General features: G+C 39.7%; 1 protein-coding gene across 2 annotated transcripts in view; it reads right to left on the bottom strand.

Moving 5' to 3' along the window:
• Positions 1-13558, bottom strand: part of PHF2 (PHD finger protein 2) — a 152425-nt gene that overhangs the window by 67316 nt on the left and 71551 nt on the right. For both annotated transcript variants that reach the window (XM_014073612.2, XM_087709079.1), the window contains 2 exons: positions 11970-12055; positions 2672-2786 (listed from right to left, as the gene is read on the bottom strand). In XM_014073612.2, the coding sequence (XP_013929087.1) occupies positions 2672-2786; positions 11970-12055 (201 nt within the window). The remainder of the gene's footprint in view (positions 1-2671; positions 2787-11969; positions 12056-13558) is intronic.

Raw genomic sequence — 13558 nt, 5'->3', positions numbered from 1 at the left:
GAATGCACAATGATAAGAGAATAATGCATCAGCAGAGCAGAGAGTGGGGAGAATACAGAATGTTGTAACCTAATAGGTTAACATTCAACTAGGCTCGAGCAGGAGCCACCCACAGCCAGCAATGAGGAGGGAAAAAAGGGGCCTCTCCTACTTCTTTTAAAAATATTGCCAATTTGCAGGCCGGGGGCCTACCTGCACTGAGGCTCAGGCCTGGAGCCCAAGAGCCAGGGCCGCGAGAACAATGAAGAGGATGGTCTGGGGGCAGTTGAGGGATGGGAAGAACCCCCGCTGATCCCACAACCATCCAGCGGCAGCCTAGTGAGACGGGGCTGAAGCGGAGGCCAAGGCCTTAAAAGGGCGCGAAACTCCCAGCCTTAAAAGGGCCTCCGCACAGCGTGAGGGGAAAGAGGAGAATGATCGTGAGCACGTGCGTCTGCTCAGCAGGCCCCGATCATCTCCGTGGCAGCCTCCCAAGCTTTTTTAGGGCCAAGGGCGAAAAAACCTCGAGAAAACAATAAAGGTGACCAAACGCAGCCCTGCTGCATTCCCTGAAGGCTTTGCCACCCGCTGTGCACTTTAAATAACAATCAGCGTTTTCTCCGAGCCGGAGAAGCAACCCCCACCGTCTGCCTCCCAGCCTCAAAGAGGCTTCAAGCAGCAATCAGGCTGCTATTACAAGAGAAATGAAAGGAGAGGGAAAAAGAGGAAAGAATAAGGGGGAAAAGACAGAGAGTCCAAGTTAGGTAAAAAATAATTCAAAAAAACCTGGAGCTCACATAGAAACAATCCGATCGGGCTGACTGAGAATTTTTTCTGGAGAGACGTGACCACGCAGGAGGCGTGGCCAGGGAAAAGACTTCTCAGTCCAGGGCAAGCAGACTGTGATAATAACCCATTCTTGGACTCTCTGAGCAGTGTGCAGGAGAACAAAACTTTTACAGCTTGTGACATTTCTATCAAACACTTAGCCTCTATTTGTCACCTTTCACAGCAGGGGTCCCCAACCTACTGGGCCACAGCCCATTCCAAACCAGGCCATGGAAGTGATGGGTGAGCATATGCACGACTCCACTTGCAAGAGCAGTGGGCAAATATGCTTGCCCGCTGCTCGTGCATAACTATTCCCTCTCCCTTCCCCCTTCTGCACACCAGTTCCCCAAACTGGAAAGGTTGCAATATGTCCAATGAAGACTTTTGGCCTTTAATTGCTTCTTGTTCAGCTCAACATTTGTAATGAAGAATGAATAACCTTTAGTTTCTGTTCACTACGTGGTGAGGGATTAATTGGAGTTCCATTCCTCTCCCCACCCCCGTATACACACACACACACACACACACACACACACACACACATATATGCTGGTCTTGTATTCGGGTCTTTCCCCCCCACACACACACATGCTGGTCTTGTATTCGGGTCTTTTCCCGTGTAAGATTGAGATTGTCTTGGCAATGTTTCGGCGAGGTCTCACTCGCCATCTTCAGGCTGGTGTTTTCGGCTTAAAGCATGGAAAATGAAAAAGGGAGGAAGTTTTTTCTTTTTTTCTTACTGCGTTTTTACTGCATTCTTCCTTCATTTTCCAGCCCCTTAAAGCTACTGGACATGAAATTAATTTTGAATGAACCAAATTAATCTCCAAAACTGAACACTTCAACAAGAGAATAATTATGGAAGCTATCAAAATAGAGAAACACCCCCAGAACATGAATAAACGTGATACCACCCGCTTACCAGACATCTGGAAACCAGCCCTAGTCAACAAATGAGCCCTACCCTCCACCCAGGCCGCTACAACACAAAACAACAACGGACACACAGCCAGCACCAACCTACCAATCATGATACAACCACACAGCCAATCAATCCACTTTCTGAAACAAAACCAGCACTCCACACACACACACCAAGATTTATAGAAAGACGGCAGCTCTGACCACGCTTTAAGCCAAAAGCACCAGCCTGAAGATGGCGAGTGAGACCTCACCAAAAGTTGCCAAGACAATCTCAATCTTATATGGAATTAAACTATAGACGTTTGTTTACCATTATGGTGTTCCATATGAACACAAGACTCAACATAATCTAATTAAAGAGGCAAGAGATTTTATTGAACAATATTTTTGCAAGTATGGAATACAGAAGGATCTTAGCCAGGGATATTTAATATTACAAGATCATTGTATTTTCATTAATCATAGAAGAAACTTGGCAATTGATAGGACACTGTTACATAATTACATAAAATGAAATCTCTTTGAAGAACATATGAATTTTAGATAACTTAATAAAGTGACAGAATCACCATGTTAATTTTATTTCTTACCTACTATGGAGAAGCAATGTCTCAGGAGTGATAAATGTCCAATAAGTTGTTTTCACAACTTATGACACTTATTTCTTTTAGTGGTACTGTATACCATATGCTGTTTCCACCCACCATTGTGGAGCTGTTCCAGGCTTTCTAAGGATCAAATACGGCCTACTGTTTGTCAATAAGCAGAGCAAGGGATTTGTTTGCATCGGGAAATTATGTGGAAAGCTATGAGGCCAAGATCTGTAAGCTTAGCAACTACATAGTTATTGGCTACATACACTTTACCAAGGAAAACCTACTTGCCCCCAACCCTTCCTTCTAATATCAATGACACAGGAATAGGGTTAGCAACTTACCTGGGGAATGTACGACTTCGAAGTTCTTTGATAAACACTTGACTGCCATTCTGGACAGGCTTGACTTCTGTTGCTTGACCAGTGTCATGTTTGTGCCAATTTCTTTTCTTTTTTACTAAAGGAGAACAAATTTAAGGGGATTAGATATCATGGGAGTGGGAGGATGAACCAATGAAGAAAATTGACATTTTGGCTTGCCTGTAAGGTTGACAGGACTTCTTGGGTGACATAATGATAATAATGCTAACTCTAACATAATAGTATAAAGTTAACTTTTGTTCTGAAGAGACATTTGACATTTTTTCCATCTGTTTATAAATGTTAATACTATGACCTATATGAAGTATGCTGAACTGTGATGATTTAGCAACCCTGAGAACAAGCCAGCCATATAATTAAGTAGTGAGCTATACAGTTTTTATAAAGCGAAATGTAAATCCTGGATAGAGTTCAGATTTACTAACCTACACTTTTAATCCCCACTGTTAAGAGCAGCACTTCAAATTGCAGTGCAGAACATATCATACATGTCAAGGGCTGATACAAGATAACATTAAATCATGGTACAATATATTATTTACTTAGGCTTTGAATCATGTATGAAGGAAGAAAGTCAGCCCAGGCAGATAACAAAGGCATAATCTGTCTCTTTTCATAATGTTTATTTTATTGATTAAAATGTGCAATTGAAAAATTGATGAATTAAATCCTAATGCCATGGTGAAGACTGACTGTTTAGCTGTTATTCAATAAGAAACAAAGGATATGTCAGATCAGATTAAGTGAAGACATGAAAACTGAACTCTACATTTGTAAGTCCTCCTGATGCAACCCCTTCAGTCATTTATCATTCATGATTATGATGCTTAGATGGTAATGCAAGTTTAATTATATCAGCATTCATGGCCTATGAAAAATTACAATTTAGATATAATGGTTCTACTGTGTGAACTGGATAGGGGCCGAAAGTCCATATCAGAAAAGGATTTCTGTATGTAATTCCTGTTGAGGTATCTTCTCATCCTCAATGGATTCTGATTCTCATTTTATCTAATTTTCCTAAAGTAAGTACCAAACTTCTCTGCTTCGGGTCAGCAAAAAAAATGAGCTAATAGAATATGAAGAAGTTTTAAAGCAAGAGGAAAGCATCCCTAATTTTCTATACAGAGAATATTTAAGAGATTCCTTTAGTAGTGCAGTTCCCAAAGTCCAGTTTCTTATCAACTCATTAAATGTACACGTTTCCTTCAAGATAAACTCTGATGCAATGGCTCGTGTGTTCCATTTGACTAGAACTAAAATGGGGACTAATTGTAAAGATTTTAACTTTACAAAAACGGCGAGGAAAGTTTTGCTGAAGGGTAAATGAGTGGCCTAAAGTCATAAGTTTTCTTTGTAGCAGAGCGTGGGACTCTCTGACACTACACTTTAACCACTTTGTCACATTGATTTTCTCTGCATCTACCTGTATATCTGTCCCCGTGTCTACATATCTGCCTATTCATCAAGTCATTTCCTTTTGAGAGAATGACCATTATACAAAGCGAATAAAAAAGTACCAAGTAAAAGAAATGAAATCCAGGAAATAAGAGAAAAACAAATTAAATATAATTTACATTAATATCATTTCCTATACATCTTTATACCTTTCTAGTCTTTCAAATCATTCTTGTCAACCTCTTGTCCATACATCTTTAATATATTGCATTTTGTTTTTACCACTCTTCTTGATATAATTGAATAAATAAACAAATTACAATTATATAGCAGTGCCTACCCTACGAAACAGCCCCTTTCCCAAGATCCAGAGGGCTTCTGTGCTCCTGGCTTCCTAGAAGGCCATTAAGAACTACCGTGTTTCCCTGAAAATACGACATGTCTTGAAAATAAGGCCATTCCATATTTTCCAGGTGGGCAAAATATAAGCCCTCCCCTGAAATAAGCCCCCTGGACAACCCCCCAGGGGAGCTTGGGGAACAAAGGCACTCACGTTGCTTGGCGCCTTCGGGATACTGCTAGGTTGATGAGTGGAACTGTGCCCAGCTGGAGAGGGGGGATTGCCAGGCAGCTGCTCTCCCAAAGAGCAGGCACAGTCTCAAGGAAGAACTACTGTGTTGCAACAGCACAACACAGCAGCCATGAGGTGACCACACTCACGAGCAGCCACCCAGAAACCCCCCTCTCCATCCGGGCAGAGCACTATTCACTGACCTAGGGGTATTCCAAAGGCGCCAAGTGCATGGTGCTCTGTCTGTCCCCCAGCTCCCCCAGCTTGGCACATTCAGGATACTCCCTAGGTCAGTGCATGGAACTCTGCCTGGCTGGAGAGGGGGGGTGCGCGAGCGCCTGTTCTGCCCCCAGCTTGCATGCCTCCCAGCTCATCATGCCCTGGCCCACCTCTCCTGCAAAGTGCACTCCCAGAGCAGCCGTTGACAGAAGACTCAGCAGCCAATCTCCGGAGTTTGGAAGCTGAAAAAGGTATGCTCAGAGTGCGGCAGCGGTGCCCTGGCCCTGCAAGGAGATCTGGGTCAGGGCATGGTGAGGCTGGGAGTCATGCAAGCTGGGGACAGAACAGGCATTCATGAAACCCTCCTCTCCAGCCAGGCAGAGCACCATGGGGGTATCCTGAATGTGCCAACCCACGGAAGCTGGGGATCGGGTAGAGGGGCATGAGGCTTAGTGCCTTCAGGATATCCTTAGGTCAGTGAATGGTGCTCTGCCCAGATGGAGAGGGGGGTTGCCAGGCAGCTGCTCGTGAGCATGGTTGCTTTGTTGCATTGCTGGGACAGCGCAACGCAGCCGTTTGCCCCTGAGGCTGGGCCCGGCTCTTCAGGAGCCTGCTCACAAGAGAACAGTCACAGGGCAATCCCAAAACAATAAGCCCCTCCCCCCGATAATAAGACCCAAGCCATATTTTGGGGGTCAAAAGAAGATAAGACCCTGTCTTATCTTTGGGGAAACATGGTAGTGTTTTCCCCAGACATTGGCGCAGGATAGGAACTAAACTCAAAATATGTGTTTTGTGGATACAAATGTTATGATGCCTTGGTTGTGTGAAATAGTTTTGTGAATGTTGGATTTGGAGGAGGGAGTTGTTGGAAGCCATCCTGGGTTATGATGAATAAGATGGACAAATACATCTTTAAAATAAATAAACAAGCAATACATTTTCATACTCAACTTTTGTGAAGAAACTTCATTGAAATCACCATTTGATATAATAATTTGCTAAAAGTTTTGTCAAATAATTTACTATATAGAAAATTATCTCTTGCATATTTACTAAACCCAATTTGCTTTTCTTCATAAAGCAATTCTCCTGCATAGAAAACGTACAGAGTCAAACGAAAGACCCATGAGGGATACAGTGTTTTTCCTCATCTGTTAGCACATGTAGGAATATTAAAATAGAGGAAAACCTTTAAATAAAAAAGAACACATATTTTGGAAATGTGGAAGTATGTTAGCTAGCAAAACATGAAATTTTGCATCTGTCAGATATTAGATTTTTATTAGATTTTAATCCCACTTTTTGTTCCTGGAGCTCAAAGTAGAACTTCATACTCTCAGTTTTTCTGATAATAAATCTGGTAGTGAGAGACTGGCCCATAGTCAGCCTATGAGATTCCATAGCTACCAGTAGACCAGTACCTGGATTTTCCTGATAACTACACAATGCCTTAACCGTTATTCTAGTGTCCTCGCTATTAAAAAAATGTGGAAACTTGTGATAACCATCTTGCTATGGCTGCCAAGAAAGGTCGCTAAGATGTAGAGTATTATCCCAACATGCTTGTCATGTAGCTGTAGTCCAGTGGTGGGTTCCTCTTCCTGTCGCTACTGGTACACTGTGCATGGGGCCAGGTGTCCTGTTCATGCAAGCGCACTGCGCACCCATGCGCACTCCACTGCCCCTGCGACACCCAGCTGCTTGTCGAAGATCACGCAGGCGCCGCACGCTGTGCGCGCATGGACAATTGGCGGGTTGCTTTAAAAACAGGTATAGAACACAGGAGGGAGGGCGGGCCAAATGAGCCACGGATGGGAGGATGGGCCAAATGAGCCACCATACCAGTACAGTGACAGCTGCTCCCAGCTGCTCCCAGTACGGCCGTACCAGCCGGAACCCACCGCTGCTGTAGTCTCTTTTTCTAATGGGAGAACAGTCCCATAATTTTGTTCAAGCATTAAACCACTAGCAATCCAGGTCTCAAAATGTTTGCCAGAGGTCTCGTGAATTAAGACCTCCTTCAGGAGAAAACTTAGATCATGTTTTCTATCACAACAAAATTCAGATGCAATTCTGGCTTCCATGGGGCATTTTGTTTTTCCCAAGTTATTCAAGAAGTGCGTGTTTAACAAATGCATATTTCTTCCACATAGTAGCCTTCCAAAACACCATTAAATCAAAACTACTGTTAATGTATAAGGAAAACATTTTTCTAAAGTAGCAAGCCAGCAGGCTACAGTGGCAAAGTAGAAAGCACAAGAATTTATTTTTATATTGACATTTGGAACGCATCCATCACTGAAAGTGTGTGCCAGACATTCTTTCATTTTTTAAAAAAATCCTTTTAAGTTGCATAATAAGAACAATTAGCCCTTATCTTTTGTACCTAAAATTCTGCAATAAATAACAGCGAGATGACAAATATGAGAATACAGAACATTTTTCTGACTTGTCCCCAAAATAAATTAATTTCCTAATTAATTTACCTCCACATTCTAATAGCAATGCACTTGGACTTATATACAGCTTCACATTGCTTTACAGCCCTCTCTAAGTGGTTTACAGAGTCAGCCCCCAACAATCTGGGTCCTAATTTTACCCACCTCAGAAGGATGGAAGGAAGAGGTGGGTTTCTACCAGTCTGGAACCGGCAGTGACCCAGACTTCCCACACTCCCGAACTGGTTCTCCTACAGGGCCGCAATCTTGATTTTCAGTTCTGGTCATACATAGAACAATTGTAATTGCATATTTTTTTTCTTTTTTAACATTTTACGCATGTGCAGACCTATTTTTGTGCAAATGTGTATGGAGTGCACATCTGGCATGTGCGTGAGCAAAGCGCGCACTAAATCACCAGTAATGCCAGGAGCAACCCACTCCTGATGAAAGGCTAAGTCAACCTTGAGCCTGGTGAGATTCGAACTTCCAAACTGCAGGCAGCTAGCAGTCAGCATAAGTAGCCTGCAATACTGCATTCTAACCACTGTACCACCACAGCTCTTGCTTAATGTTAAGTAAATCCATTTAGTATAGCCTTTATTGTCATTGTACATCATGTATACAATGAAATTGGTTTATATAAACCAGCCAAAATGTCATGGAAGAGGGAACATCATTTGAAGCCCTTCACAGCCTTCTTCAAGCCAATCGAGTACAAAATATACTATAGGCATAGATGGACAATCAATTTAATATGCTTTTCTACAGTCTGAGAGGTAGCACAAAAGTAATGTACCATTATCTTTTCTAAGTAGATACTGTCTTCTTTCTGGAATGAAGATGAAGATCAGTGCTATCCTCACAATTTTCTGTGGGGCATTTAAGGCATAGAAAGGGGTCATTAGCTGTGGGGAAAAACATTCACCAATTGTTCCCCCTGAGACTGAGATGTGAATCAACTTCTTGGCTGCCCACCTTCATAAAAAGCCAGATCCTTCAGAATTACTTTTCATTCATTTAATGAAAGAGGCTAGGTTGAGATGTAATTACAGAAATCATAGCGACGAGATTGTCCTCCCTGTTTAGAATTCAGTTTATGTTCAAGATTCCTACGGTAGGGATTCTCATCTCTTATTCAGCTCCTGTGTCTCTTGAAAATGCTAAGTTTAGAATGTGAATTGATTTTAAATGTGCCATCACAGGAGTTGTAGCCATTTGTCAGGACGTTTTTTTTAAAAAATGTAAGTGCTTCAGTAGCAATCTCAGTGCAAAGTGCCTGTCAAACAAAGGAAGCGGAAAAAGTCTTGGCTGGCAAGTTGGCCATTTTAGAGAAATCATGGTTTACAGGACAGTCTAGTGATCTTGGAGTATTGTAGTCAACAGAGAGGCTAAAACTATTAACTATTAACAAAGTAGCACAAGATCTCTATAGAAAGTGGGTTCCCTCTGATAGGTAAATCTCTTTAAACAGGTGGGGGTCTCCTAGTATTTGTAGCAATAATGATAATGACTGATGAGATGATGATGATCTTCCAATATCATCCCAATCCATCAGCATTAACCAAAATGCCAGGAAAGGCAGTGATTGCACAGAAAGGGACATGGCTGGCAGCTGAAAAGAAACAGCAAGTCATTACAGCAGCTGCAGGGACACAACCATTTATATAGCATGCTTTGTTAGAAGACAGAAAACACTGCTTCCATATTGGATCAGAAAAAATAATATTTGGTTAAACTAGCTATGGATTGGAAATGAGAAGAAGGCTGTGACATGTTTTTAAAGAATGACCAAAGCATTGTTGTGCCAAAGTTAGATGTGAGAATTTTTTCCTATGTAGATTCTCAGAGCAAATTCAGATTAAGGTTTGGGTTTAGCACTATGACTCTTATAATCTTAGACTAGACTAGAATATTCTTTCTTGGTCAAGTGCGATTGGACACTCAAAGGAATTTATCTCCAGTGCATAAATCATTCACAGTGTACATAAAACCATAAAGTAATATAATTATAAGATACAAATAGCAGAGGTTACTAGGAAAAAGAGAAGAAAATAATACAGCCGTATCACAGCCCTATCCTTAGACATATTATTTAAAGTTATTGTATTTTATAGTACGACAATTTATCTCAAATGTTTCCTGGTGAAATAAAATGGAAATAAAAGGGTTGTGCAAAATTGTAATATGTTAACATTGCTTTCAGCTTTGATTTATAACCTAGAAAACTTATTTTTACTGACATGAAATGCTTCTGCAAACCTGCCACGTTGTTGTCCAATGTTCTTTCAATCTCATCAAAGCAATGTTATAGCCAAATTCAGTTATAATATTGTTCAGATCATGACACCAAATGGCCTCCAGTCTCCCTGAAAGTAGTCAAAATAATTCTAAATGACTCAACTCAGGAAGTTCCAAGATTGTAGCATACTGTGTGTCTAGCCAGGATTCGTTTAGTCCTTGAACTGCATATTTGGCTTCAGTTTACAGAGATTCAATTGCTTTTGCAACCATGAAGAAGTTATGACAAAGTTATAACAAAATTATAATTATTGCCCAGTTCTAATTATATTTTTTGCAGTGTAATATTGGAAGATGTGGAGATACTTGGCCCATAGAATAGTCAAGAATCCCGACTGATTATGAATGGATAGTATCATGTTATATTTTAGCCATATTTCAAATTAGAGTGCTTCTTAGTGCACAACGATTAACTTCTGAGGTGCCAAGCAATTAATGGTTAAATAGTTTTAAACAGATGTATATCATATTTAGATTTTCTATATAATGTATTTGCATAAAACAATTTACAAAAAGAAGCCATATGTTGTGAATCATATATTCAAATGCTGGAACACTAGTTTATTTTTGTATGTATGTATTAAGTTTCTAGATTGTTCTAATCCCCAATATTGGAAGATACAATGGCTCAGAGGCTTAATGATGCTGGAGATGATCTCAGCTCCAGTGGTTTGAGCCCTAGTACAACCTGTCAGTCGTCGCAACTTCTGTTCACCTAATAGCTTGAAAGCATGTTCTGTGCAAGTAGGCCGATAAGTACCATTTGAGCTGGTGCTTTGTGTGGCCAGTCTGATTCCTGAACCTTCCTGATTGTGGCACCAGTTTGCAAGGCAACTCCGGCAAGGGAGGAAACCTTGAGTGATACTGTGGGAAGAGCCACTCATCTTTCTCTCTGGTGTAAAGGCAACTCCCCTTTCTGCAATGCACCTTGGGAAGTGCACAAGCGTTTCCTGTAACAGGACTGGTACTTTGGTAAGGCAAACTACTACTCCACAATAGCATTGTGATCTCCTGGCTACTGTAAAAATGCCATTAACTAAGAGTTATAATAATAATCTCCAATATGCTTGTTATAAATATTGAAATATAGTTGGTCATCTTTTGACAAAAGTTTAGGACTTTTTATTTTGAACATCAAAAGTATAGAGGATGTTTTTCAAAATAACAAGGTAGGTGGAATTTGTTATTTCTGAAAATATGCTGCAATCAATAACAGTAAAACATATCTGAGTTTCATAGCTAATAGAACTGTACCAGCAAACCACATACCATTTTGACAAAGAAAAACAGAAAAAAGGCACCCAAATGTTAACATATTGTTCCCTCTTTATTTAACGTATCACTAGGTTTTTCATAGATGTAATCTTAAATTGTACAAGGAAAGTATTTTATATAATAGTATCTACCTGTTTTTTTCATTTTTGTAGCATACTTATCTTTCAAGTGCTGATTCACATTCATTCATTCATTCATTCAATAACTGAAGTTTATTTTTCAGTCATAATTTTAAAAATCACATGTATTTCTCTGTTATTAGGGAAGAAAACCATCCAACGAGCCAAAAAAGAAAATTAGCATTTTGTTCCTTATAAGGAGGTCATTATTGACAAGGGAGATTTTCTGCCACAATGCTTCTTTCCCAGATAACTTATTCAATTTGGAAATTATTCCCTTGACATGAATCCTTTTAGATGTTCACATTCTGAAAGAGCATTTACAATTTCAATCCTATTTTAAAGAAGATGCAAATGTTAAGAGTTTATAATATATTCCTACTGCTTGCCCAAAACAGTTTGCTACATTATGTCAAACACAAAATTATTATTAATATAATCTTAACCATATTGAGTCACTTTAAATTCTCTTATGAGCAGCCCAATCCTATTTGTATTTATTTGGAAGTATGTTGAATTGATTGTGGTGGTTCCTAGTTAAGGCAAACAGATACAGTAGATAAGATTTTTCATGTTGTCCCAAAGGTTCTTCTCCAAAAGGCAACTGGACTTTCTAATTTTTTTTATTTGAAAATGTTTGGCTTCTAATCCAAGAAATCTCTTCAGTTCTATTCAAGTTAATACTCTTTCTCTCCCCTCTCCCTCTCTCTCTCTCTCCCTCCCTCTCTCCCCTCTCCTCTCTCTCCCTCTTCTCCACACAAACATCCCTATGAACCACAGTTGCACTGAAATATTAAAATGCCCGATTAGCTTCTCTTTTTTAATATTGATAAGTAATACCACGAATTCTAGTAAAATTTATATATTCAGAATAGCAAATACCATGAAGTCAGTTTTTCAAAGAGGAGAATAATGTCAGAAAGGAATATACTTACAAGTAGATTTTCCATGGGTTTTCTCACAATTTGGACAGTGGTAGATATCAATGTCTGGTGCCTCATCTTCCTCTACACCAACACAGCTGAAATTTATAAAAGAACAAGTCATTGTTAACCAACAATGTTAAACAAATAAAATAATCAGATATTTCAAGACATAACAACTCTTGTGAGCAAGGTCCAATCTTCTTAAATTCTATAACAGGACCTTGGCTGACTCTTTATGACCTTTGCCAGTTTTGTGTTGTACTGAGAAATGAATGTACGTCAGTCTCCCTACAAAGATAATTTGTCAGATTGCAAGTGGATCTCGGTTACATGAACAGAGTGCATCAGCGTAACATAAAGTCTATTTCTTTGGTATAGCTAAATTAAGTGTCAAAAGTCAATGCCAAAGACATAGATATTTTTCATCCGAGTAAAGCTAGGCAATTGGGGCCACTAATTCTTAGTCTACATTTGTATTTTTTTTTAATTTAAAGAAGTAAACAACGCTCCCCCACTTTCCAAAAATTATACAGTGAGTGCCATTGGATGCGAATTAATTGTAAATGGTTCTATCTTGTATTCTTCACTTGTTTTACAAATGCCATTTTAATTCATGCTGTGCTCCATATGGATTATGCTTATGGGCTATAGGAAGCTGTCATCTATGACTTGGCTACAAATACAGAATTATGATGATGTTCTAAAATTATGGTGGTTACTCCCGTTTTCTTTTCTTTTAATAGACTGTAGCTTCAAAGGAAAACTTGAAAATCAAAAGATGTTTCTGCTGAATAGTTAAAAATTTCTAAATCAACCACATTCATAGCAAATAAACTCTTAACATACTCCAAGAATTACTACTGCAGTTATTGTTCCAAATGCTTACAAACACACCCCCATATAGTTACACTATTTCTCTGACTACATCTCTCTCTCTCTCTCCCTCCCTCCCTCTCTCTCTCTCTCACACACACAAACACACACAGACGTAAATCTAGCAATACCCAAATAATTTGAGCAACCAATTTTAAGTATGAAACTTCATGCACATACACCTATTCTATATGATTTACCAAAAGTGAAGTTTTATAGAGCAGAATTCTATCAGAGCAGAGTAGAATTGTATCCTTAATAACTTTGGAGAAACAGCATGAAATAGTGCAATGACTTTATCAATTCACCCCTTTTCTGACACCTAATCATATATAATTTGGGATATCCGACTTGTACAAGGAATTTTGCTACCAAAATCAATTTCTGCTGCAGAAGAGATGGACATAAATACATTTTGAATGCCAGAAACATATCACACGTATTCAGAACACCCACGGAAGTTAGTAGCATGCAGTATGACACTACACTGTGCTGTCATCTGAGTGTGTAGGCCAGTAAAGAAACAAGACTGCAAAGAAACCATCTATCCAATGCTAAGCCCTTCTCACAGGGTATTGGGTTAAAAATCATCTTGAGGAGAAAGAAAGAGTGCAGCTGACTAAACAGGTGAAGGAACTGGTAGCTTCCAGATATTATTGTGCATCGAGCAGCCATGGTCAACATGCCCAGAAGTAGGAAATATTGGAATTTGTGAATCAGTGATA

This window comes from Thamnophis sirtalis, unplaced genomic scaffold, assembly GCF_051295495.1.
Source record: "Thamnophis sirtalis isolate CommonGarterSnake01/CBP01778 unplaced genomic scaffold, rThaSir2_p1.2 scaffold_3, whole genome shotgun sequence".
Lineage (NCBI taxonomy): Eukaryota > Metazoa > Chordata > Lepidosauria > Squamata > Natricidae > Thamnophis > Thamnophis sirtalis.
This window is presented reverse-complemented; position numbering and strand designations above follow the sequence as displayed.